The sequence below is a fragment of the Podarcis raffonei genome, chromosome 13, assembly GCF_027172205.1.
Source record: "Podarcis raffonei isolate rPodRaf1 chromosome 13, rPodRaf1.pri, whole genome shotgun sequence".
Taxonomy (NCBI): Eukaryota; Metazoa; Chordata; class Lepidosauria; order Squamata; family Lacertidae; genus Podarcis; species Podarcis raffonei.
Window position 1 is genome coordinate 17,870,051 of NC_070614.1, and position 24,364 is coordinate 17,894,414.

General features: G+C 46.6%; 1 protein-coding gene across 2 annotated transcripts in view; it reads right to left on the reverse strand.

Annotated features, from left to right (window-relative positions):
• Positions 1-24,364, reverse strand: part of MYBPC2 (myosin binding protein C2) — a 66,562-nt gene that overhangs the window by 466 nt on the left and 41,732 nt on the right. For both annotated transcript variants that reach the window (XM_053362757.1, XM_053362756.1), the window contains exons 16-29: positions 23,890-23,919; positions 23,234-23,373; positions 20,533-20,692; positions 20,323-20,427; positions 18,381-18,569; positions 17,040-17,174; positions 16,060-16,227; positions 13,611-13,699; positions 11,774-11,969; positions 6,119-6,258; positions 3,832-3,991; positions 2,475-2,611; positions 726-912; positions 171-214 (exon numbers count right to left, since the gene is read on the reverse strand). In XM_053362757.1, the coding sequence (XP_053218732.1) occupies positions 204-214; positions 726-912; positions 2,475-2,611; positions 3,832-3,991; positions 6,119-6,258; positions 11,774-11,969; positions 13,611-13,699; positions 16,060-16,227; positions 17,040-17,174; positions 18,381-18,569; positions 20,323-20,427; positions 20,533-20,692; positions 23,234-23,373; positions 23,890-23,919 (1,847 nt within the window). In that variant the 3' untranslated portion in view covers positions 171-203. The remainder of the gene's footprint in view (positions 1-170; positions 215-725; positions 913-2,474; positions 2,612-3,831; positions 3,992-6,118; positions 6,259-11,773; positions 11,970-13,610; positions 13,700-16,059; positions 16,228-17,039; positions 17,175-18,380; positions 18,570-20,322; positions 20,428-20,532; positions 20,693-23,233; positions 23,374-23,889; positions 23,920-24,364) is intronic.

Consider the following 24,364-nt stretch of genomic DNA (forward strand, 5'->3'; position numbering starts at 1 on the left):
CACCCAGCAACTCCATCCCAGACTGCCACAGCCCCCTTCACCAGGCTGCTTCCTCCACCCTCCAAATTGCAGTCGTTTCCAGATTTATAAAGGAATTCCGTTTTCTGCCTTGAAATCCAAATAACTGCTTGTTCCTCTTCACCCAGCATGGCGTGTTCCGTGTTACTCACCTCTTCCAGGTGTTGGCAGTTGTGGCAATAAGATTACTGTGGCGCTGTGGGGCGGGGGGGAGAGAAGAGATGAAAAGAGTATCAAGCAAGAGTTTTGGCGGACACACTTTTACTCTCTGTGAATGAGAAGGGATTGTGTTTTCCACTTCCACCAATCCCACTTGCCTATGCATGCATGTGGGAAATAAGCATGGATTCCGCCTTTCTGCACTTCTAAGCAAACATTGTCCTGCAGAGGCTGTTGAACTTCAACTCCCATCAGCCAACAGGCATGGATGATGGGAGCTAAAGCCCAGGAACATCTGAAGGAACACATATCCCTCACCCTAAAGGTACAAGTGGAATTGTCAGGTTTAAACCTGGCAGTCTATATAACAACCGTAACTTCTACCCATTTTAGGGATGTGGGGTGAGCTTATGGAATGGCTGAGAGAAAGCTTCTCTTCACAAATCAGGGTTCTTGAACATTGCTGTTCAAGTTTCAGTTTCCGAAACAATGGCAGGAAAAAGGAATTTGAGCAATGACAACCCATTTCCCTTTCATGCTGCAGTCACCTTTGACCTCCAGCTTGCAGTCCACTATGGCCTCCCCCAGTTCATTGACGGCCTTGCAGGAGTAAGTGGCGCTGTCAAAAGGGCTCGGCTTGCGGATGTTGAGGGTCAGCACTCCCTGGTTGTTTTTCTGCAGGAACTTTGGGTCCCCGCTGATGTCCATTTTGTTCTTCATCCAGATTATTTTGGGCTGGGAACAGACAAAGGGCGAGAAGAGATTAAAAGGAATCCTGATCACCACACACTCCGTTCTAAACCACGTTGTCATGTATCGAATTGTACCGCCTCAGACGCTCAAAGGCGAAACGGTTGCAACCAAAATTGTGTGCAAAAAATCCCCAACCTATCAGTTTTAAGTATTAGCATTGAAAATGATGCCAACCTTTTATCCCTGAAAATGAAGGTTTGTCAGCCATGTGCTTAAAAAAAACAAAAACCCCAAGTGTGCCAGATTCCAGGTGTCTTTCCAGCACTCAGTATCTAAAAAGAGTTCATATTTCAGCTTGACAATGCATCCCATCTGTAGTAGATCCAGGCTAGACCAACCTCTGCTTAAAAACCGCCAAGGAAGGAGAGTCCACAACCATTTCCACCATCAAACAGCTCTTACTGTCAGAAAGTTCTTCCTGATGTTTAGTGGGAATCTCTGGTATCCTGAAGCCATTGGGTTTGAGTCCTACCCTCCAGAGCAGGAGAAAACAAGCTTGATGCATCTTCTACGTGACAGCCCTTAAGATATTTGAAGATGGCTATCATATCTCCTCTTTTCCAGGCTAAACATACCCAACTTCCTCAACCGTTCCTCATAAGGCTTGCTTTCCAGACCTTTGATCATCTTGGCTGCCCTCCTCTGCACACATTTCACCATGTCTATATCCCGAAATTGTGGTGCCCAGAACTGGACGTAGTATTCCAGATGCGGTCTGCCCAATGTTTTATTGAGCATTGTGATTCGTTTGCAGGGTGGTTATAGGACATTAAGCACTCGTTCTGATTTGCTTGCAGGGGGTTCACATGCCTTCCTATTAAACATTCATTCCTTTCACTCCTTTCTGTGCATTTCTGCACTGCTTTTCCAAACTGCAAAAAACCCAAGCTTTTTTAAAGTGGATTTGTTGCTCCAGGGCAGCACTTTAATCCACTTTAACTGTGCAAACCTCAAAGTTTCTGTATGTGCTAGATTTCCTCCCACAAATTACTGACTGACACGCTGGAGGAACTCTTGGAGAAAATCAATTAAAACATGCCAGCAGAAAGGGGGGCAGTCCTAGCAGCTGAGAGAAGGCTTAATCACCTCCCTCACAACACACTAATTATCACTGGTGGTACCTTGTCACCCTCCTTATGAGGAACAAAAAAAATGAATGGCTGGAGGCGAGGTAGGGGGGAAGCACAGGCATGTTTATTTTAATTAAATTAGCAGCATCTTCAAAATCATATTCACAGTATCTGACAATTATTGAGGCGTTGGTGTGAGTTGCTATTAAGAAAAATCCTCAGTTTTAATACTGGTTATAATTTACTGAATCTAAGGTTGTTGTTTTCTTATTTGTAGCAACGCTTTTTAAAAAAAAAAAAGCCCAACATTTTGGAAGTACCATCCTTAGTCCACTGTTCACTTTCCCCGTCTTCATGCTTTCCCCTCCTCCAGTTATCTCACATCCCTCTCAGCGCCACATTCCTAGTCTTTTGATAACAGCCACTCCAAACAACTCGACATCATCCCTTTTCGCCTCCTCACTCAGCACTTACTTTAGGAAATCCTCTCACAGCACAGTTCAAGGCAGTGGTGTACCCAGCCACGACTGTCCGGTCTACCAGGGGCGTCATGAACACAGGGGCATGGCTGAAGTCATGTTCCTTGTAGTTTAGCTGTTTACAGATTATTCCTGAAAGGGAAGGGGGTGGGGAGGGAAACAGCAAATCCATCAGCGGATCTTAGGGATGGGCAAATTGGGATGCAAGGCCTACTATATGCACAGACCCGGAAGTAAATCATAAAACTGGAGAGTTGGAAGGGATCCCAAAAATCATCTGGGAATCTCAACTGAAGCATCCATGACAGACGGCCATCCAGCCTCTGCTAAAATAAGAGCCTCTCAAGGGAGACTGTCGAACAGCTCTTAGTGTCCCGTTGAAGCTTTCTGTAAGCTGCTTTGAGGATTTTTACAATCAAGCAGTGTGTATGAAACAAACTCAACGAGGTTTACTTCTCAGGCAGACATGCATAGGATTGCACTGCCAGCTAATTTCTAGTCTGCGTCATTCTCACATGTTGGTTTTCGTGTTTTTGGGTATTAAACTGCCAATGGCAGTTGCATGAAAATTCACATTTAAATATGCATTCATGAATGTAGTGGTACCTCAGGTTAAGTACTTAATTCGTGCCAGAGGTCCGTTCTTAACCTGAAACTGTTCTTAACCTGAAGCACCACTTTAGCTAATGGGGCCTCCCGCTGTTGCCACGCTGCCAGAGCACGATTTCTGTTCTCATCCTGAAGCAAAGTTCTTAACCTGAGGTACTATTTCTGGGTTAGTGGAGTCTGTAACCTGAAGTGTCTGTAACCTGAAGCATATGTAACTCGAGATACCACTGTATATTATTTTCTCTCAAAATAGTATTATTATTATTATTATTAACATTTGTTAGTCACTTTATCTTGCCCAAGGCAACCCAGAACGACTTACGACCAAAACATCTAGCTAGTATGCATTGCATGAAGTAGCCCAAAACCGTGGGTCAGGTTTCAATCCTATACAGACTTAACCTGGGGTAAGTCCCGTCTCCAGCTGGCCCCGAACCACAACTCCAATCACCCCTAGCCAGCAGGACCAGTGGTCAGGGACAATGGGAACCGCAGTCCAAAAACAGCTAGAGCCCGGAAAGCCCTGGTTCGATTGAATATTTCTCCTCAAAATATGCATCTTAATGTCTTTTGATGCTTTTTTTATGAGCCACGAACTGCATCAGAGTGTTCAGATAACGAAGTTCCCTTCTGTGAATTAGCCTTGAAGGTGCAGACCGCAGCCCCTTCTGCTAAGCCCTGGTGGTCCCATTCCGTGACCGTTAGAGCAATTGCCAGCCACCATCTGGTTCTACTGCATTTACCAGATTTCTGAATGTGGGCAGTGTTTTTGGAGACCCCGGGAGCTTCGCTAAGCCCACAGATGTTCTCGCTGTAGACTCGGAAGTAGTATTCATTGCCGATGATGAGGTCAGACACCGTGCAGCGGGTGAGGCGGTTGTGCTCGTATACTGTGAACCACTCCTGCGGAAGGAGAGCAGGGACAGTCAGAGAAATAGCTGCGGGGGAGGAAGGATCTGAGCCACAGGTGCCTCCCCCCTCTAAAACAACAGAGAGGTGTACAGGGTCCACAGAGAGGGAAGGGGTAGATGCTCAAGAAGTGGGATGAGAGGCGATGTAGGATTGAGGCTTCCTGGTTGTGCATAAGTGCTTGATGCAGCTTTGGCAGTAGGCAAGGGAACGATGTTCTTTTTTATTTTTTAAAAAAACCAGCCCAGCTTTTCTATTTTATCTAGCTGAAAGTTTCTCCTCCTGTTATTGTTTTTTACATGCTCTTTTCTGTGATGTACTTCTACATATCTGTCATTTGGATTTTTATTTTTACTCTGAAAGCTTGTAGCCTAAAATAAGAGGATATAAATCTATATATATATATATATATATATATATATATATATATATATAATGGGAGGTAACTACATCATGTCCTCCAGAAACAAGATCTGTGCTCCTTTGATGCTGCTCTTGTAGCAGGCTTGGAACTGCTGCCTGGTCTTCCTGCTGTGAATTTTGCCACTGGCAAAATGTGAACCTTCACAGTGGTAGAAGAAGTTCTCTTTCTCTTTCTTTCTCTCTCTTTACTGCTGATAGTGTCAGCAGTAAATGAGCAATCTGAGCATGTTTGTATGAATTAATTCTAACTGAATTGGGGTCACTAACTTCGGATGGGAGGCTGCTTCCCTTTTGCACAACTATTCAGTATCCATTTGTCGCAAGTGTTTTTATACTAACCAACTCACAAAAGCAAGCAGCAGGGTCTAAAACTGCATCGACGGCTGGGTACGCACCGTATATTTAAAGCATGTTTAAAGCACACGAGTTACCCCACCTCAGGAATCCTGGGAACTGTAGTTTGTGAAGGGTGCTGGGGGTTGTAGCTCCACGAGGGACAAAACTACAGTTCCCGGGATTCTTTAGAGAGAGTTGTGTGCTTTAGATGTGTAACACAGCCTAAAGAACTGATGGGGGGAAATGTTTAAAGCATTTGCCCCTGCCAAAAAGGATTATAAGGTCAGCACCGAGCAAACATCTCTAGGGAGAGCATTCTGCAACTGGTGTGCTGTCACCAAAATGTTCTCACCTTTGGTCACTTAGATGGCAGGGGCACCTGTAGGAGGCCCACCGCAGAAGTTCTTCATGTGCAGGTAAGTACAAGACAGGTGGTCCTTCAAATACCCTGACCCTATCTCATGAAGGGCTTTAAAGACCAGTGTTTTTGTTTTTTGTTTTTTTAATGTATTTTTTTACATTTTCTTGGTTTGCAAAAGTATGTGCAATGCCTCTCTTTTTTCCCCCTTCTCTAAGTAACATTTTTTACAGATCAGTTTCATTTGTTGAGACATTAGGAAGAAAAGGGGGAAAGAGGTGGAGGGGGGGAAGGTGAGTGACGGGGGGGGTTGGGTGGCGATGTTTCTATTATACTTAATATATACAGAGTTTTGTGTCAGCGTCGCTTGTGCAGGTTCTCTGCTATTCACTTGTGTTTCTTTGGTGTGAGAGAGGTTGGGGTTGGCCTAAAGTGTGGCTGTTCATTTGTGGTTGGCTGTGGTGGTCTTTGTTTTCATGTGTGAGTGGGGTGGGTGGGTGTTTTGGAGCAGGTTAGCCATATTGATTTGTATGCTGTTGGTGGATTTTTGTCGTTGTCTTGTTGGGCTGTGTATGTGATAAAGGGGAGCCATATTGGGGTGAAGGCGTCTTCTTCTATTTGTCCCCATGTCAGTTTCAGTTTATTGGCTAATTTTTCTATTAAGGCTGTTTCCCATACTATTTGGTACCATTGGTCCATGCTTACTCCTGACAGGTAAAGACCAGTGTTTTTGAGCAGGTCCTGGAAATGGACTGGAAGCCATTGCAGTCATTGTCATTAATGGACCTAGTTAAACCAATTAGTTGATTTCAATGGGTCTTCTCTGAGTAGGACTAGCACTGCATACAACCCACAATGTCCTGCCTCAGTTAGACCCTTGCAACATTGCAAAGTAGCCGCTGGCACACATTCTCAGCGAGAGCCAGGGGAAAAACCAAGCCCATTACTAGACTTTGATTCATCATTACTAGAAGCAGAAGCCCAATAGGGAAAGGGAACCTTACCATGGTCTTCTTGTCAGCTTTTTGGATGGAGTAGCCCGTAATCTCCGAATTCCCATCGTCCTTAGGAGGCTCCCACTCGACTAAGGCATTGAAGCCCCACACTTCCTTCACCATCACGTTGTGTGCTGGACCCGGTTTCTCTGCAGAAGGAATGGGAAACAACAAGGGCTGCATCACTATGGATAAACAGGGAATGGTCCCTTAGCCAAAACGATGTAAGCAAAAGGTTCCCTGCAATTGCTAAAATGATGTAAACAAATACAATAGACCCAGCAGCTCTCTAAACCATATTAAATTATCAGATTATCCTCCACCAGGGCCAGGGCCTGCTCAGTGATGGCCCCGACCTGGTGGAATGCTCTGTCCCATGAGACCAGGGCCCTGCAGGATTTAACTTCCTTCTGCAGGGCCTGTAAGACAGAGCTATTCCACCTGGCTTTCAATTTGAACTTAGCCTGATCTTTTATTCCCCTCCCTCCCCTCCCCTCCCCTTTTTATGACAATTACCCAATCTGGGATCCCACAGCTAATTCTCCCCTGGTCTCCTCGCTGGCCCAAATAGGACTAATTAAGCCAGCTAGCCCTGGTGATCATCTAATGTTTATTGGATGGATTTCCCCCTAAACTGATTTTTGAATTCTGAATTTATTGCTTTTCACGTTTTATACTGTATTTTATGCTGTTTTTTGTTGCATCAATTAAGTGTTTTAAATTTGTTGTTAGCCGCCCTGAGCCCGGTTTTCTGAACCGGGAAGGGCGATTATTATTATTATTATTATTATTATTATTATTATTATTATTATTATTATTAAATGGGGATAGCATGAGTAAATCATTGAACCCATCTTCTGTAACCTGCTAAAATGCTGTCAGCAGGCTCTGGGACAAAAGTCCAGGGCTCCACTCAGCAGACCGAGCAAATCCAGCACATTTCAAAGTTACCGTAGATTCCGGCATATAAGACGACTTTTTAACCCCGGAAAAGAAGTTAAAAAGTCGGGGGTCGTCTTATACGCCGGGTACGGGCAGCAGGCAGCGGGCTCCGTGCCAGGAGAAAGACTGGGCTTATAAGACGAACCCCAAATTGCAGCTGCCAATTTGGGGGGTCGTCTAATACGCCCAGTCTCCTAATACGCCGGAATCTATGGTAAGTAGATAATACACAATATCATCTCAAGAGGGGAGCCCGTTAAGAATGGTAAGACAATAGCCTGAAACGACCCAAAGGCACCCTGCTGAAGTGTCATTGCACCCCTGGCTGAAACAGATGCAGGAAGCAGCTAATTCAATACATGGTAGAAACATGCAACACAAACACAGAGAGACCCAGCCCTGTCTGCTGGCGCTGGGAAGGTGGGGTGGGGTGGGCCGGAGGGCAGATTTGCGGCTAGCACCTTCTCCAGCATGCTCCGCTTTCAAAGGCAGATTCCCAGAAGGCTCTTGGAAGATGCTAAATTTCACTTCAAACATTCCGCCAGCCAAATCGGGATTAGAGGAGGCGGCTGATCAGAAAGTGCCCGTGTCTGGGGAGGGCGAGGGAGGGGGGCCTTTTTCGGCGGTGTCGGGAGAGGTGACATCTGGCTTAAACCATGAGGGGGAAGCTTAAATATAGAATGGAAGAACATGATCTCTCCCCTCTTACCGTGGGGGAAGGGTGGGAGCTGATAGGAAATGGTGACACAGGCAGAGAGGGAGGAGGAGGGGGTGGGGAAGGGGTACCAGGCACCAAGGAGGTCAGGATGGGGGGTGGCGCTAGGGGGGTAAGAGAGAAGTTGTGGACACCAAGTATGTCTCCCAGTGGAAGGGGGGGAATTAAAAGGTAAAGGGACCCCTGACCATTAGGTCCAGTCGTGGCTGACTCTGGGGTTGCAGCGCTCATCTCGCTTTATTGGCCGAGGGAGCCGGCGTACAGCTTCCGGATCATGTGGCCAACATGACTAAGCCGCTTCTGGCGAACCAGAGCAGCGCACGGAAACGCCGTTTACCTTCCCGCCGGAGCGGTACCTATTTATCTACTTGCACTTTGACGTGCTTTCGAACTGCTAGGTTGGCAGGAGCAGGGACCGAGCAACGGGAGCTCACCCCGTTGCGGGGATTCGAACTGCCGACCTTCTGATCGGCAAGTACTAGGCTCTGTGGTTTAACCCACAGCGCCACCCATCCACACTACGGCCATACTACCCTGAACACAACCAATCTCGTCTGATCTCGGAAGCTAAGCAGGGTCAGGCCTGGTTAGTACTTCGATGGGGGAGAAATAGGGATGGACAAATCAATCCATTTCAGTTTCTCTGAGTTTCTCTTTCCTCTGAATTCTTTTGCACGATTCCACATCAGTGTGCGTAGGCGGGTGGGTGTGAAAAGATGAAGTTCCCGTGAAATTTCATTTGCTTTTTAGTGCAAATGCCGCCTAATACACACATTTTTGTATGCAACTTTGCCTAATTTTTGAAAAGCGATTTCTCCTAGTATCATGCATTTTTCTCTAGCACAAGGTTTGACCCTTTCGGAACTGATTGAATCATAGAATGGTAGAATTGGAAGGGACCCTGAGGGTCATCTAGTCCAACCCCCCTGCAATGCAGGAATATGCAGCTGTCCCGTGCAGGGATCGAACCTGCAACCTTGGCGTTAGCAAAACCACGCTCTAACTGACTGAGCTATTCAGGCTTTATTATGGTGCGGCTATATTATGTACATGGCTAAAAATGAAAACAGAGGACACCCCTCACATTAGGGGGGGAAATGTTTAACATAAAATGTTTATCGCCTTCTGTACAAATGGTAGTCTAGGGGTAAGAACTTATTGTGTTCTTTGGATGTTATATTGCATTTATTGCCCAGCTTCTGGGATAGGGTAGGATATTTCATTACTTATCTGTATTGTGCTGCAGTATGTTGAAAGAATTTAATTTCAAAAACACATTTTTGAATGTTATTTTCACTTACGTATGCATTTGCTTCACCCTAGCACAGACATTATTTTCCCAGTAGTGATGTATGGAAGTGAGAGCTGGACCATAAAGAAGGGTGATCCCCAAAGAATTGATGCTTTTGAATTATGGTGCTGGAGGAGACTCTTGAGAGTCCCATGGACTGCAAGAAAATCAAACCTATTAATTCTGAAGGAAATCAGCCCCAAGTGCTCACTGGAAGGACAAATCCTGAAGCTGAGGCTCCAATACTTTGGCCACCTCATGAGAAGAGAAGACTCCCTGGAAAAGACCCTGGTGTTGGGAAAGATGGAGGGCACAAGGAGAAGGGGACGACAGAGGACAAGATGGTTGGATAGTGTTCTCGAAGCTACCAGCATGAGTTTGACCAAACTGCGGGAGGCAGTGGAAGACAGGAGTGCCTGGCGTGCTCTGGTCCATGGGGTCACGAAGAGTCGGACATGACTAAACAACTAAACAACAACAACAAAGCACAGACATTTTTGTACACATTCCTTGGCAGGAGAGCTGCACTGCAAAATGCAGGAGAGGGTGGGTTTTTGAAGGACGGACGTGTTTCGGTTTGTGCTTTGTTTCGGAATGGGGGTCTGTTGGGATGTTTGCTTTTAAATGCTAACTGGATTCAATTATTTTCTCCTCTCCCTAGACAGAACCCCAGTGGGGTAGAGGCCAGGAGGCAGCTGCCAGCCCAGCCAGACGAAGAGGTGCCTTGCTTCCATGGGTAGCATCTTCTGAGGTCGCTGCGCAGCTGGCTGAAGGCTGCCTAGTGCCCTGCCAACCCTCCTGTCTCTCTCGCAGGCCTGGGAGTTGAGAGCATCTCGGTCTCCCACGGGGAGAGAGGAGACTGATGGAGCAGGCCTGGATTAAAGCTTGTTAACAATTTAGCAGCTGCAGCAAGAAGGAAGGGGGAAGGGAGGGGGGAGAACAGAGACTGTGCCCACCCCTTGCTTCCCTCTAAGTTGCCAGGCCATCTTCCAACCGCCCTGGGACAGCAGAGCTGAAGCGAAGGAAACTCTCGCCTCTGGGCTTTGGGTTTAGGGCCACTGGTTGTCTGCACCTCTTGCCTTCCAGGAATAATAATAATAATAATAATAATAATAATAATAATAATAATTTATTATTTATACCCCGCCCATCTGGCTGGGTTTCCCCAGCCACTCTGGGCGGCTTCCAACACAATATTAAAATAAAGTAATACATGAAACATTAAAATCTTCCCTAAACAGGGCTGCCTTCAGATGTCGTCTAAAAGTCTGGTAGTTGTTGTTTGACATCTGGTGACATCTGGTGGGAGGGCGTTCCACAGGGCAGGTGCCACTACCGAGAAGGCCTCTGCCTGGTTCCCTGTAACTTGGCTTCTCGCAGTGAGGGAAGATTATAATGGAATTATATTATATAATGGAATGGTAAAGACCAGCTCAGCCCCACCCGTTGGCCAGATAAGGGAACAACAGAACAACTGTTCCAGTGCTTGCTTCCCTCTTCCCTCCCTGCTCCTTTCGCCAGTCGATTGTGAGCCTGTGGGCAGGAGTTGGCTCCACACATTTAAAGCACATGGCTTTCCCCTGAAGAATCCTGGGAACTGCCGTTTTGCTCCCCAGCACCTTTTAACAAACCACAGTCCCCAGGAGGTGTTGAAGTCATGGGCTTTACTTATATGGTGTGCGCACACTCAGCTACTGCCTTCCTTTTGAATGTCTGCACAACACTTAGAAAACGTTAGGCCTTTTATAAGTGTTTCTTCATCTCCCTCTCTAACTACCTGCACCAAGGCGAGAGTGGACCTCACCAAAGACAAAATTAAGATTCTCTGTTACAATATTCGTGAACTGAGCCGGGTGGGGTGTTGAACTAGACCAATGGTTCCAAGTAGTTAAGCACCCCTTGTTTTTCAAAATCCAAACCGTGGGCCCCTTACTTTTGAAAAAAATGATATCTCTATGATATCATTAGACCTTTAAAGCCCTAAACAGCCTCAGCCCAGTACCTGAAGGAGCGGACCCACCCCCATCGTTCAGCCCGGACACTGAGGTCCAGCTCCGAGGGCCTTCTGGCGGTTCCTTCCCTGCAAGAAGTGAGGTTACAGGGAACCAGGCAAAAGGCCTTCTCAGTAGTGGCACCCGCCCTGTGGAACACCCTCCCATCAGATGTCAAGGAAATTAACAACTATCTGACTTTTAGAAGACATCTGAAGGCAGCCCTGTTTGGGAAAGTTTTTAATGTTTGATGTTTTATCACTTTTAAAATTATTATTAATATTCTGTTGGGAGCAGCCCAGAGTGGCTGGGGAAGCCCAGCCAGATGGGCAGTGTATAAATAAATGTTGTTGTTGTTGTTGTTGTTGTTGTTGTTATTATTATTATTATTATTATTATTATGGTAGTTTTTGTTATGTGTATGGTGCCACGGATCCCTTGGGTGGGTTACACAGGCCCTCTAGGGTCTGTGGACCAACAATTTGGGTACCACCGAAATAGATGTCAATTGATTGACGCAACTAGATGACCGCCAATGTCTTTTCGGCTCTAAAATCACATGATTCTAAGAGAACTCGGGACGACACACACACATCCCCCTCTACACAGTCTCCCCCATATCCGCCTGCCCCGACTGCACCCCCAAAACATGATTAGCTTTTTTAAAAAAATGTAAATTTGCTGTTGCAACAATGAAATCTCAAAGGAAGGCCGGTCCTCCTTACCAACAACCCGGATCTTGATGACAGCCTTGTCCTCCATGTTCTCAATCTTAACCGAGAGTTCGTAGAAGCCAGAGTGGTGCCGTTGAGCTTTGCGTATGAAAAGGATGGTGTCCAAGTCGGAGGTGCGGATGTTGATCTCTTTGGGGTCCAGAGGCTTCCCATCCTTTAACCAGGTGACTACAGGGCGGGGTTTACCCTGGAGATGATCAAAGGCTTGGAATTGCCACAGAGGCCTTCATTCTAGCGGCTTCCCTTCCACCCGCCCTGCCCCACTTCTCCCCACATTTCCCAGCTTTTCCCAGCTGAGTTCTCGGATGGCGCATGAATAGTTTTATGCAGGCATAGGCAAACTCGGCCCTCCAGATGTTTTGGGACTACAACTCCCATCACCCCTAGCTAACAGGACCAGTGGTCAGGGGTAATGGGAGTTGTAGTCCCAAAACATCTGGAGGGCCGAGTTTGCCTATGCCTGGTTTTATGTGTCTAAAAATCAATAAATAAAAGGAAGTTGTGTTTGTCCATAAGGGGAGGAAGTTCAAAACCCACAGCTGGCAAACCTTTTACAGTTCTACCTTGGAAGTCGAATGGAATCCATTCTGGAAGTCCGTTTGACTTCCAAAAGGTTTGAAAACCAAAGTGCGGTTTCTGATTGGCTGCAGGAAGCTCCTGCAGGCATTCGGAAGCCACAGAAGCCCCATTGGACATTCAGGTTCTGAAGAACATTTGCAAACCAGAACACCCCCTCCTGGGTTTGCGGGGTTCGGGAGGGAAAACGTCCGAGTACCTAGGCATTCGGGATCCAAGGTACAGCTGTATTAGGAGTGCCAACCAAAACGTCACCTAAAAAATGAGTTGCTTTTGGACTTCTCCTGCACTCTTCAATGAGGAAAGACCCCGCAAAATATGAGGAAAATAAACTGGCAGGATGTTGTAGGCATACATTCTGCATTTGGGCTTGGTCCCGAATTGGAGACTGCAGGAGGAATGAGTCTGCAAACACCGCAGTTGGATGGAATACTCCTAGGATGCTGGGATGTGGAGGTTAACAAAGTTTTTCAGTTACTTGGGGCAACCTTCTTTTGGTAGGAAGGTTTGCAGGCTAATGGGGCTGACGTTTCCTCAATGGGAGATCATGGTTGGGAAGTATCTGGAGAGCTTTCAGAGGTTAGCCATCAAAGCTCAGAGGAGAGTTTTGACAAACCCAGACACAGCACTGAGAGGAAGGGCTGACAGAAAGACTGTGTAGGTAAGTTGCTGTTTGTTTGTTTGTTTCATAGAATCATAGAGTTGGAAAAGACCACAAGGGCCATCGAGTCCATCCCCCTGCCAAGCAGGAAACACCATCAGAGCACTCCTGACATATGGTTGTCAAGCCTCTGCTTAAAGACCTCCAAAGAAGGAGACTCCACCACACTCCTTGGCAGCAAATTCCACTGTCGAACAGCTCTTACTGTCTTACTGTCAGGAAGTTCTTCCTAATGTTTAGGTGGAATCTTCTTTCTTGTAGTTTGGAACCATTGCTCCATGTCCGCTTCTCTGGAGCAGCAGAAAACAACCTTTCTCCCTCCTCTATGTGACATCCTTTTATATATTTGAACATGGCTATCATATCACCCCTTAACCTCCTCTTCTCCAGGCTAAACATGCCCAGCTCCCTTAGCCGTTCCTCATAATGTTTGTTTGTTTGTTTGTTTACTTAAAACTGTGATAGGAACATGAAGCATGATGCAGAACCTGGATGAGGAAGGGCTTCATGTGAAACTTCAAACCTCCCTCAATGTTCTTCTGGGTAAACGTGAATTCCAGGGTGGGTGGAACCCCAAAGCCAACTGCTCACCTGGAATGGGATCACCAAGTTGACCTGTTCTCCAACTCTCCTGATGTACGTCGTCCGGAGATGGCGAGGAAGGCGGATTTTGGGCTGCTCTGTAAGGCGAGAGAGAAATAAGTGGGTTGGCTTGGGGGAAAATGGAGGACACCAGCAGGAAAGGCGGGGGTGGAATAAGAGGGAGGGAAGAATGGGAGTTGTAGGCACCTAGGTAAAGGTAAAGGTACCCCTGCCCGTACGGGCCAGTCGTGTCCGATTCTAGGGTTGTGCGCCCATCTCACTTAAGAGGCCGGGGGCCAGCGCTGTCCGAAGACACTTCCGGGTCACGTGGCCAGCGTGACGAAGCTGCTCTGGCAAGCCAGCACCAGCGCAGCACACGGAAATGCCGTTTACTTTCCCGCTATAAAGCGGTCCCTATTTAACTACTTGCACTTAGGGGTGCTTTCGAACTGCTAGGTGGGCAGGAGCTGGGACCGAAAGACGGGAGCTCACCCCGCTGCAGGGATTCGAACCGCCGACCATACGATCGGCAAGTCCTAGGCACTGAGGTTTAACCCACAGCGCCTCCCGCGTCCCTAGCACCCGCGTAGGCACCTAGCCTATAAATAATAATAAGAAGAATTTTATTATTTATAACCCCACCCATCTGACCAGCATACTCCTGGCACCAACTTAATATTTAGGAGGAGGACTAGGTGTAGAAGCCAAGCAAGAGGTCCTGGTCCCAATTAGACACCTCTACTCATTCCAAATCAATGTGGGGGCTTAAATTATAAGCCCACCCATGTCAGACAAATATAGTTTCTCCCACAGAGGTGCAGGGGCAAAATATCACCTCTTATTTGCATCATAGCCTGATAGCTTCAGCAGCTGCTTTCAAAAAGAAAATAAGGAGTGGGCTGAAATCAGGAGGTGCAAGGGCCCCGATCCATATTGTGGCCACAGTGTGGGTAAAGTCCCTCTCCCACCACTTCCACCAGGGATCCTGATCTGGATTGTACCCCCTCACCCCAGCAATTTATATTTAAAAACCACTTGCGCAGCTGCTGATGGCGTGAATGGTGTAATGGCGCCAGTTATATATTGAAAACGTTTGTACAGCTGCTGATGGCATGAATGGTGTGTAGTGTCTAGTTTGGGCCTCGGAGAGACCAGAAACTTCTCAGCCTTTAGCCTTAGGGGGCTAATAAATTAAAGGCTAGATCGGAAAGCAGGTTCTTTGGTCAATGGCAGAACATGGGTAAGGAAAGACAAACGAACCTCACGGGGCAGGAAATTCCACACGCTGGAGGTCACCACAGAAAAGGTCCTGCTGTGTGGCCTTACTTACCACACTTCAGAAGTTACAAGGGTTGCATATAGAAATATGTTCCTAATTCAAGAACCTCAGAGGACAGGCAAGTTCATATGGGAGGTGTATGAACCCATATGCCAATTTGCCAATTGAATTCCTAATCTATTTAGGACTATAAGGAGCACATATAGGGCTTTAATGGTGTGGTAAACAGAGACATTACTAAGTATTTAAAGGAAGCAGGGCACAAACGCATGACTCAAATCTGCATGAAATTTGCATAAGATGGCAGGTGGTTGGGATCGAGACTTTCCAACGTCAGTTTAGGCACACATTGGGTTGGATCTAGATTAATGTGTGGTACTTAAAAGCAGACCTACTGAAATAAATGGGATGACTTTAAGACAACTAAGTTCAGTCTTACTGATTTCAGTGGGGATATATTGCGTATAACCGCCGCCCCCCTTTACCTGGGAGTAGGCCCTATTGAATTCAATAGGACTTACTTCTCATCAGGCATGGTTAGGATTGTGCTATAAGTCTACACTCAAATTCTTCAGTGTTTTAAGTTTATAATTTGGCAACGTCCTTTAACATTCCAGCCTTAAATCCAGTTCTCCGTATCTCTGCAGCAATTTGCGGTTTTTAAATCCTCACGAAAATTCTTCAGCATTTCAGTTTGAATTTCTCCTAATAAACAAATTTACATGTACCCCCCTTTTTTTGCAAGCCATTTCTCCTAATTCTTGTATACTATTTTCATGGCTATAATAACTTTCATGCACACTTTCACCTAACATGTGCGTTTTGTAAACTGTGGTAGGAGAATCGCATTGCAAAATATGGCTAAGTACGAATTCCGAAGGATGGCTGCGCGTCAGTTCTTATTTGGTTTCGGAAACTGCAAATTTGACAGATCCACCTCTAAATGCCAATGGAATCAAGTTTCTCCCCTCCTCTTAATTCCTAGTGACTTGAAGCAACAAGCACATCTAGCCCACGGACATCTTCTCAGTCTGGCTCTCCAAGAACCTTTGGAGCAGTGAAACTCTTGTATGTTCTGCCTCTGCAGGCTCCCTTTATAAGGCAGCAAGGCCCAGGGGACCGGGTAGGGACATTGAGGGAGCTCAGGGTTCACAGCTCAAGAAATACAACTTGACTCACGGACAATCTCTCGGATAGTGACCGGCTGCGCAAGGGTGGCTGGTAAACTCTTGCCAGCGATGTTGACCGCAATGACCCGGAACAAAAGCTTCTCCCCTGTAGGAAGTCCCTTAGCAGTGTAGCCACAGCGTTCGACCAGCTCTGTGTTGGCAGCTACCCATTCGTCGGCTGGGAGCGGAGAACACAAGGTTAGAAGGTAAAAGGTGTTGGATGTCAGGAGCGAGCCAGCAATAAATCACACTGTGAAAGTTGGAGTTAACTCTTTATTAGCAAAAAGAAACAGCATGTGCACAGGAGTGCCAGGCCTAATAAGCCCAGCAACTCATCTATGGTAGGTCTTGCCTCCACGAAGCAGTTGCTGAGATTGAAGGTCCTTCCCTCCCCACAGCTCTCTAAGTCCCCTTCTTTTCAGGGCTTTCTGAGACTGTGCCTATGTGAAGCTAACCTATCCTCCGCCCTTTTCATGCCTCTCCTGGTTCTGGGAGACAAGTGGGGAGGGGATATTGTAACAGCAGGAAGGGAAAATACCCATGTCTCTTCACCAGCCAGAGTCATCTCTGCCTCTTGGCCTCCCTCTGATTCTGGAATTCTCTCTCTGCTACAGACTCTGCCAACTCATTGAGCCCTGTTGCCCATTCAGCTTCTGACACCTCCTCCACCCAGTCTTCTCCCTCTGACCACCTCAACATCATCCCACCACCAACCCCCAGGCTCTGAGTCCTTTCCACTGCCGATCAGCTCTTCCTGACGCTTAGCTGGAACCTCCTTTCTTGTAACTTGAAGCCATTGATTCGGGTCCTACCGTCCAGAGTAGCAGAAAAGAAGCCCGGTCCATCTTCCATGTGACCGCCCTTTAGATATCTGAAGATGGCTACCATATCTCCTCTCTGTCTTCTCTTATCCAGGCCAAACATAACCCTACTCCCTCAACCATTCCTCAATAGGCTCGGTTTCCAGACCCTTGACCCCCTGATACTCACTTCCTTCCTTGCACCACTCAATGAGGTAGCCATCAATACCCCCTGCACCAATCCGGTCTGGAGCACGCCACTTCAAAGTGGCCGTGGTGTCTGTTACATCCTCCAGGGTGAGGTGGAGTGGCTCGCTAGTGGGAGCTGAAGGAGGAGGGAGGAAGCAGAAGGGCAATTACACATATGCACAAACATAACATTGGTCTCTCATCTACACTGACAAATCCACAACTTCCAGTTGGTCTCGAATGCCAAGAGCCTGCCATTTTGTACCTTTTGTCAATGCCTTCTCTTTCTCCTTCTTCTTTTTAAAATGTAGTACAAACACCAACAACTGGGAAACACTGGCCTGCAAGCGCTCCAATTGGAGAACAGCCTTTACCAAAGGCGTCATGGGCTTTGAAGACACTCAAACTCAGGATGAAAGTGAGAAACGTGCTAGGAGGAAGGCACGCTTGGCAAACCCTCACCGGGATCAACTCCTGCCCAGAAACCAATGTCCCCACTGTGGAAGGACGTGTGGATCCAGAATTGGCCTCCACAGCCACTTACGGACTCACTGTTAAAACCGTCTTTATGGAAGACAATCTTACTCAGCTACAAGAAGAAGAAGGAGAAGAAGGAAATTATACTCCCCTAGTTTTCAAAGATACTCATGGCATCATACAATGCAAAGGGCAAAATGATAATAAAATATATCAGGGGGTTATTATTAATATTTTATTGAAAAGTTTTCAGTTATAAAGAAATAAAGTGATACAAAAGACGGGGAGGAAAGAAAAAGTCACAAAAATGTGTAGAGAAAAAATATGTGAATAGATACCAAAAAATACCTTAACCCCATACATTTGTTTATAAATCTGATATTATTAGCCTAATACATATGTAAATATTAATATTAAAATATAGAGCAATCCCTTGAAAAATCACCAATATTGACATCAAAACCAGGTCCCTACAATGAAATCAAGAACAGCCAGTGAAATTAAGGCATCAAATAATTACCAGCAGAAAAGAGAACAGCCAGGTAAAAGTACGGTATTTTGGAACAACCATGTTTTTACTAGCTGCTTCAAGCAATGCTGGGGGAGGGCCTAGCGCACCTCACTTGGCAAGGCACTGAACAGGCAGGGTGCCACAACTAAAAAGACCCTGGCCCTGGTTACCGCCAGCTGGGGTGAAACAATCTGCCAATTACAGTTCTCTCAATTTCTCATTTTCCCCAATCATAAATTCGGTTATCCCGCACACTTTATCATTACTCCACGGCCTCCACATTTCATACTCTTGTCTCTTTCCATCGTCTTGATCAATAGCACCCTCCCCCATAAACACACAAAATTTACTCACCGATAGGCATGAAAGGTTTGGTATTCAGGCTGGGCTGAGAGACTCCGATTGCGTTGACGGCAAAGACTCGCATCTCATACAGCACCCCCTCAATCATCTTGGTGGACTCATAGGTTGTCTCGGTGAAAACGTCGAAATTCAGCTTCATCCAACGCATGCTTCCTTTCTTCTTGCGCTCTATCAGGTATCCTGAGGCAGAAAGGGGGAAAATGAGGTCAACGGAAGGAGATAGCAGCTCTCCAGAGATTGTCCACAGAATTGAAGATGGCAGATCCCCAAGGACGTGCTCTACGGGGAGCTGGCTTCAGGCACCAGGAACCAGGCCAACTCTTGAGTTGCAAAGGTTTCTGCAGACATGAAGGCTGGCAACATCAACCCCATCATTCTTGAGGGTGACCACAGTGTCTGGAGATACGTAAGCAGCCAGGTTGGGCATCCACAGCAGTGACCAGAGGAGGAATGACCGCTGGGAGGAGCACAGAGAGAAGAAACGCCATGGTGCATCTGCAGCAGCACAACCGGACGCCTTTATCTGCCCCAGCCGCAACAAAACATGTCTCTCCCATATCAATCTCTACAGTAGACGCTGCAACCTTCCAACAGTTTGACTTCACCACCAAAGATGCACTCCTCCGTCGTTTCCCTGCCAACAACAACTGTCCCCACAGACAAGGGATCCCCAGTGATCCAGCTTTGCTATGGGCACATAGCTGGCAACTGTTTCCTTTTTTTAAGGGAAATTCCCTTATTCTGAATGGGATTCCTCGCAAGGGAAAAGTTGACACCTATGCATGGGTAGGCAAATTAAGGCCCGGGGGATGGATTCGGCCCAATCGCCTTCTAAATCCAGCCCACTGACAGTCTGGGAATCAGCATGTTTTTACATGAGTAGAATGTGTGCTTTTATTTAAAATGCATCTCTGGGTTATTTGTGGGGCATAGGAATTTGTTCATTTCCCCCCCAAAAAAATATATAGTCCGGCCCCCCACAAGGTCTAAGGGACAGTGGACCAGCCCCCTGCTGAAAAAGTTTGCTGACCCCTGAGCTATGCCTTCGCAGGTAAGATTCAGAAGAACTTTATTCTACTGAGAAGAACTATACAAGGCAATAGAGTTGTGAAATCGACTGGGCCAATTTCTCTCCTAAGGGTGAAAGAACCCAAACTAAAAATACAAATGCTTTTGAATAGGCACGTGCAAGAGTGATTGATGGAGGAGGACACCCCCCCATTAAAAAAAATGATTTTGAAAAGAAGGGATATGTTCTTGTAATCTGTGATGATGCACACACCCATTTTAAAGGTATAATAAGAATAATAATAATAGGTATGGGCTGTGGAGAGAGGCTCAGAACTCACAGGGTTAAGAAGTTCTGAGTGATGTCTCACATTCTGAGGCATGGTTTTAGAATACTGAGGGGAGTGTTTTCTGTGTCTCAGTCAGTGTGTGTTTTGCTCCGTTGCGAGAGAGCAGCCATGAGTGCATTGTCACCAGGAGATTTATAGCTGTTGTGTTTTTGCTAAGGGAATAAAAGACTTAAAACTAAGATAAGGAGACAGCCTGCTGCGTTCAGCCTGAGTTATTGCGCACACACGGTGACCCTGCTTCTGTTCCGCTGTGTTTACGTGCTGCTGGAGTCGGAGGTCCCTGGGGGAAAAGCAGAGCCGCCCAGAGGAAGCGTGCCGGACCCCCGGGAATGGCTCATGGGCACTCACCTGAATAAGAGGGATATGCACATATCCTGAACACACAGAAACACTAATAATAATAATAATAATAATAATAATAATAATAATAATATGACCTGACCAATGGAGAGCGAGGGTTTGTTACTCCCCAACCAGGCATGTGAAGGGCATAAATGTTTGTTTATTATTATAGCCACAGTATCATAGCAATATGCACAATTGTGTACGCCGCCCTACACCCCCAGGTCTCTTACCAGTCACAGGCATGCCGCCGTCGTATTTGGGCACATCCCACACCAAAATGGCCCAGTCCTCTCCCACCGAAGTGATGCGCACGGATTCCGGAGGATCGGGGACGTCTGCCAAAGACACGGAGCAATGGGAGTAAGATGGGAGCAGTGGGGCGGCAGGCCAGCCAGGACTAAAAGACTTGCCCCGCAATTGCAGCCAGCCAGGTTACTCACCCACCACCTTGATATTGAGGGTCGCTATGTCCTCCCCCACCGGATTGGTCACCTTGATGGTGTAGCTCCCTTCATCTGAGCGCTCGGCACTCTCTATCACGAAACTGCTCAGCTCGTTCCTCTCCTCAATACGGACCCGGCCTTCCTTCTCCGCAAAGACCTGAGGAGCATGGGAGAGCAGGCAAAGATGAGTCAAGCAGAGAAGTACACATAACCTCTAATGGAAATAGGGACATCCTAAATAGTAGTAGTAGTAGTAGTAGTAGTAGTAGTAGTAGTAGTAATAAAAATAAAAAATATATTTTTGACAATCATTTTTATTAATTTTCAATTACAATAATCCAATGGTTGCCTCATTATAACAACGCCAAATCACAATGCAATTACAGTGGTACCTCGGGTTACATACACTTCAGGTTACATACGCTTCAGGTTACAGACTCCGCTAACCCAGAAATAGTACCTCGGGTTAAGAACTTTGCTTCAGGATGAGAACAGAAACCATGCGGCGGCGGTGCGGCGGCGGCAGCAGGAGGCCCCATTAGCTAAAGTGGTGCTTCAGGTTAAGAACAGTTTCAGGTTAAGAACGGACCTCCGGAATGAATTAAGTACTTAACCCGAGGTACCACTGTACTAATCCCAAACATTCATATGCCAAATTGTATAATTTAGGTGGCCTCCCACGTGCCAGAATTGATGGTTTGATAATTTACTTTGTTTCTGCATTCCAAGATCTTATTCCTCTCAATTCCATTCCATTCAAAATAACAATCCCTTATATAACAACTGCCATATTAAGGACATCCATTCCTCTTGACACATTAAACGATTTATAAACTTATAGGTGAAGCGATATCCTTATTCCTCCTATGTGGGACAATTATTCTGTCTGTGGTGTTCCTTCCTGTCCTTGTAAAATGTTATGTCTATCTTTTTAAAGCCGATACTTCCATCATGCCTTGGGCGGAGCTAATATCCCTAAGAATAAGAATAAGAATCCCCCTGCCCATCTGACTGGGTTGCCCCAGCCACTCTGAGCGGCTTCCAACTTAGAGAAAAACAGAATAAAACACTGGAGGTTGTGCCCTCTCCTTTTTTGGAGGTTTTTAAGCATAGGCTGAATGGCCATCCGTCATGGATGCTTTAGTTGAGATTCCTGTATCACAGAGGGTTGGGCTAGAGGGCGCTTGGGAGACTTCCAACTTCCCAATTCTATGATTAAACATTTTAAAAACAGGGCTGGTTTCAGATTTCTTCTAAAGATTGTATAGTTACTTAACTCCTTGGCTCGGTGGGTCCATAGCCTACAACATTTCTCCAACGAAAATAGGGACGTCCTAAAGAAAAGCAGGACACTCTGGGATCATGGGCGTAGCCAAGATGGGGGCAGGGGAGCAGCTGCCCCCCATCAAATAAAACAATAGAACTAACTGACCAATCGCGTCAGTTCTGCCCGCCCCCCAACAGAAGTCCTGCCCGCCCCTCCGTAACAAAAATCCTAGCTACGTCCACGTCTGGGATCAAATCAGAAACAGGGATGGCTTCTGTAAATCCGGGACTGTCCCTGGAAAATAGGGACAACTGGAGGGTCTGAATAAGCTGCACAGTGCAGAGTAGGGGGCACTAGGGATGAGTATATGAACCCAAGGCGGCAGGACCCCCACAAAGGTTTGGAAGAGGGGCAGTGGGGAAACACCGGAGAACAACTAATGCCGTGGAACACATCTGCCACTAATTCACTAGGATTGCGTCAATGTTGTTGACGCATCCTTCTGCCTTGGGAGACAATGAAGAAGTGCCCCTTTGAGGCTGAAGTCAAAGTGTTGGAAGGTTGCCTCAGTGACATGCTATAGAACACATGCTTAAAGAGTAAATAGTAAGTGTGCAAGTAGGACTAGACAAGTTCTTTTGCTGCCAGCTTGGGAGATTTCAGAGCTCCATCTGGTACGCAGGCTGAGACCCTACCTGCCCACAGACTGTCTCACCAGAGTGGTGCATGCTCTAGTTTTCTCCTGCTTGGACTACTGCAATGTGCTCTATGTGGGGCTACCTTTGAAGGTGACCCGGAAACTACAACTAATCCAGAATGTGGCAGCTAGACTGGTGACTGGGAGTGGCCGCACAGACCACATAACACCCATCCTGAAAGACCTACATTGGCTCCCGGTACATTTCTGGGCACAATGCAAAGTGTTGGTGCTGACCTTTAAAGTCCTAAACGGCCTCGGTCCAGTATACCTGAAGGAGCGTCTCCACCCCTGTCGTTCAGCCAGGAAAACTGAGCTCCACCTCCGAGGGCCTTCTGGCGATTCCCTCCCTGGGAGAACCATGCAGAGGAACCATGCAGAGGGCCTTCTCGGTAGTGGCACCTGCCCTGTGGAACGCCTTCCCATCCGATGTCAAGGAAATAAGCAACTATCTGAGTTTTAGAAGACATCTGAAATCAGCCCTGTTTAGGGAAGTTTTTTATGTTTGAAGTTTTATTGTGTTTTTAACATTCTGTTGGGAGACGCCCAGAGTGGCTGGGGAAACCCAGCCAGATGGGAGGGGTATAAATAATAAATTGTTGTTGTTGTTGTTGTTGTTGTTGTTGTTGTTGTTGTTGTTGTTGTTGTTACACGGCTTAGGTTCTCCAACCCTGGAGCTGAGGCACTTAGCACAGAATTCACGACATGCTCCCTCCTGCCCCAGCCATGCCTACCTCAGTACCCCTCATCCAGGTGGCCACAGGTGCTGGTTCCCCAGTGATGGACACGTCCAAGCGCAGCTTGTTCCCAGCAACCACCACAAGGGTGTTTTCATTAGTCTTTCCGGAACAATCCAAGTGGATCTTGGGGGGCTCTGGAGAAACCAGAAACAACTTGAGGGGGGAAATGAGAGACAACCTCTTCTTCACACCACCACATTTAATACCTTAAATTAAGTCCCACATTTTCCCCACAGCACAGCTATTCATTGCCTGCTGCCCCACAAGGCCGCAAACAATTGGAAGTTGCCTTTTATGGGTTTTACTTCTTTGATAGATAACTGAATTTTTTTCTGTGTCCCGCCCCCCCCCCTCCCCGGGCTTTCACATCTCTACTCTCTCTTTCTTCTTTTTTTAAAATAATTTTTATTAAATATTCCATTTTAACAATCCAATCAAATGACATTAAATTTTCCAAATTATACAAATACATATCATATAGTCCAAATATTCTGCCAAATTATAAATTTTGATTGGGACTTCCCATGCTTCAAGTTCGGGGGGGGGTGTTCTGATCTCTACTCTCTCTTTCTTAATGGATATTGAAAAAAATCCTCCGGCTTTCATTCCCATCCACCCTCAAAGGATGGCAGGGCCCATCCAGGACTCACCTTGCTTGGGGACATATTCAATCTTGATTTCTAGAAGGGGAAGAGAACAAATGGAGATAGTGAGAAACAGCCGTGAGTACCTCTGGCCAGTGTGGGATGTTGCAATACCTGCTTCCTCCCTCCCACATTATTTTAGAATTAAAGTGCAGTGGGATTCCACACCAGCAGTGTCCCTGTGAGAAATGGGGACATCAAACAAACTGTGTCAGGATGCTGTCAGAGGCTACTGTCTGTAAAGATTGACATCAAAAAGGAGAGTAAGAAACTTTTCCTTGTCTTTATACTTTCCTGAGAGGTTTTTCCCAGGAAAGTATAAAAGGTAAAGGTACCCCTGCCCGTACGGGCCAGTCTTGACAGACTCTGGGGTTGTGCGCCCATCTCACTTAAGAGGCCAGGGGCCAGCGCTGTCCGGAGACACTTCCGGGTCACGTGGCCAGCGTGACAAAGCTGCATCTGGCGAGCCAGCGCAGCACAC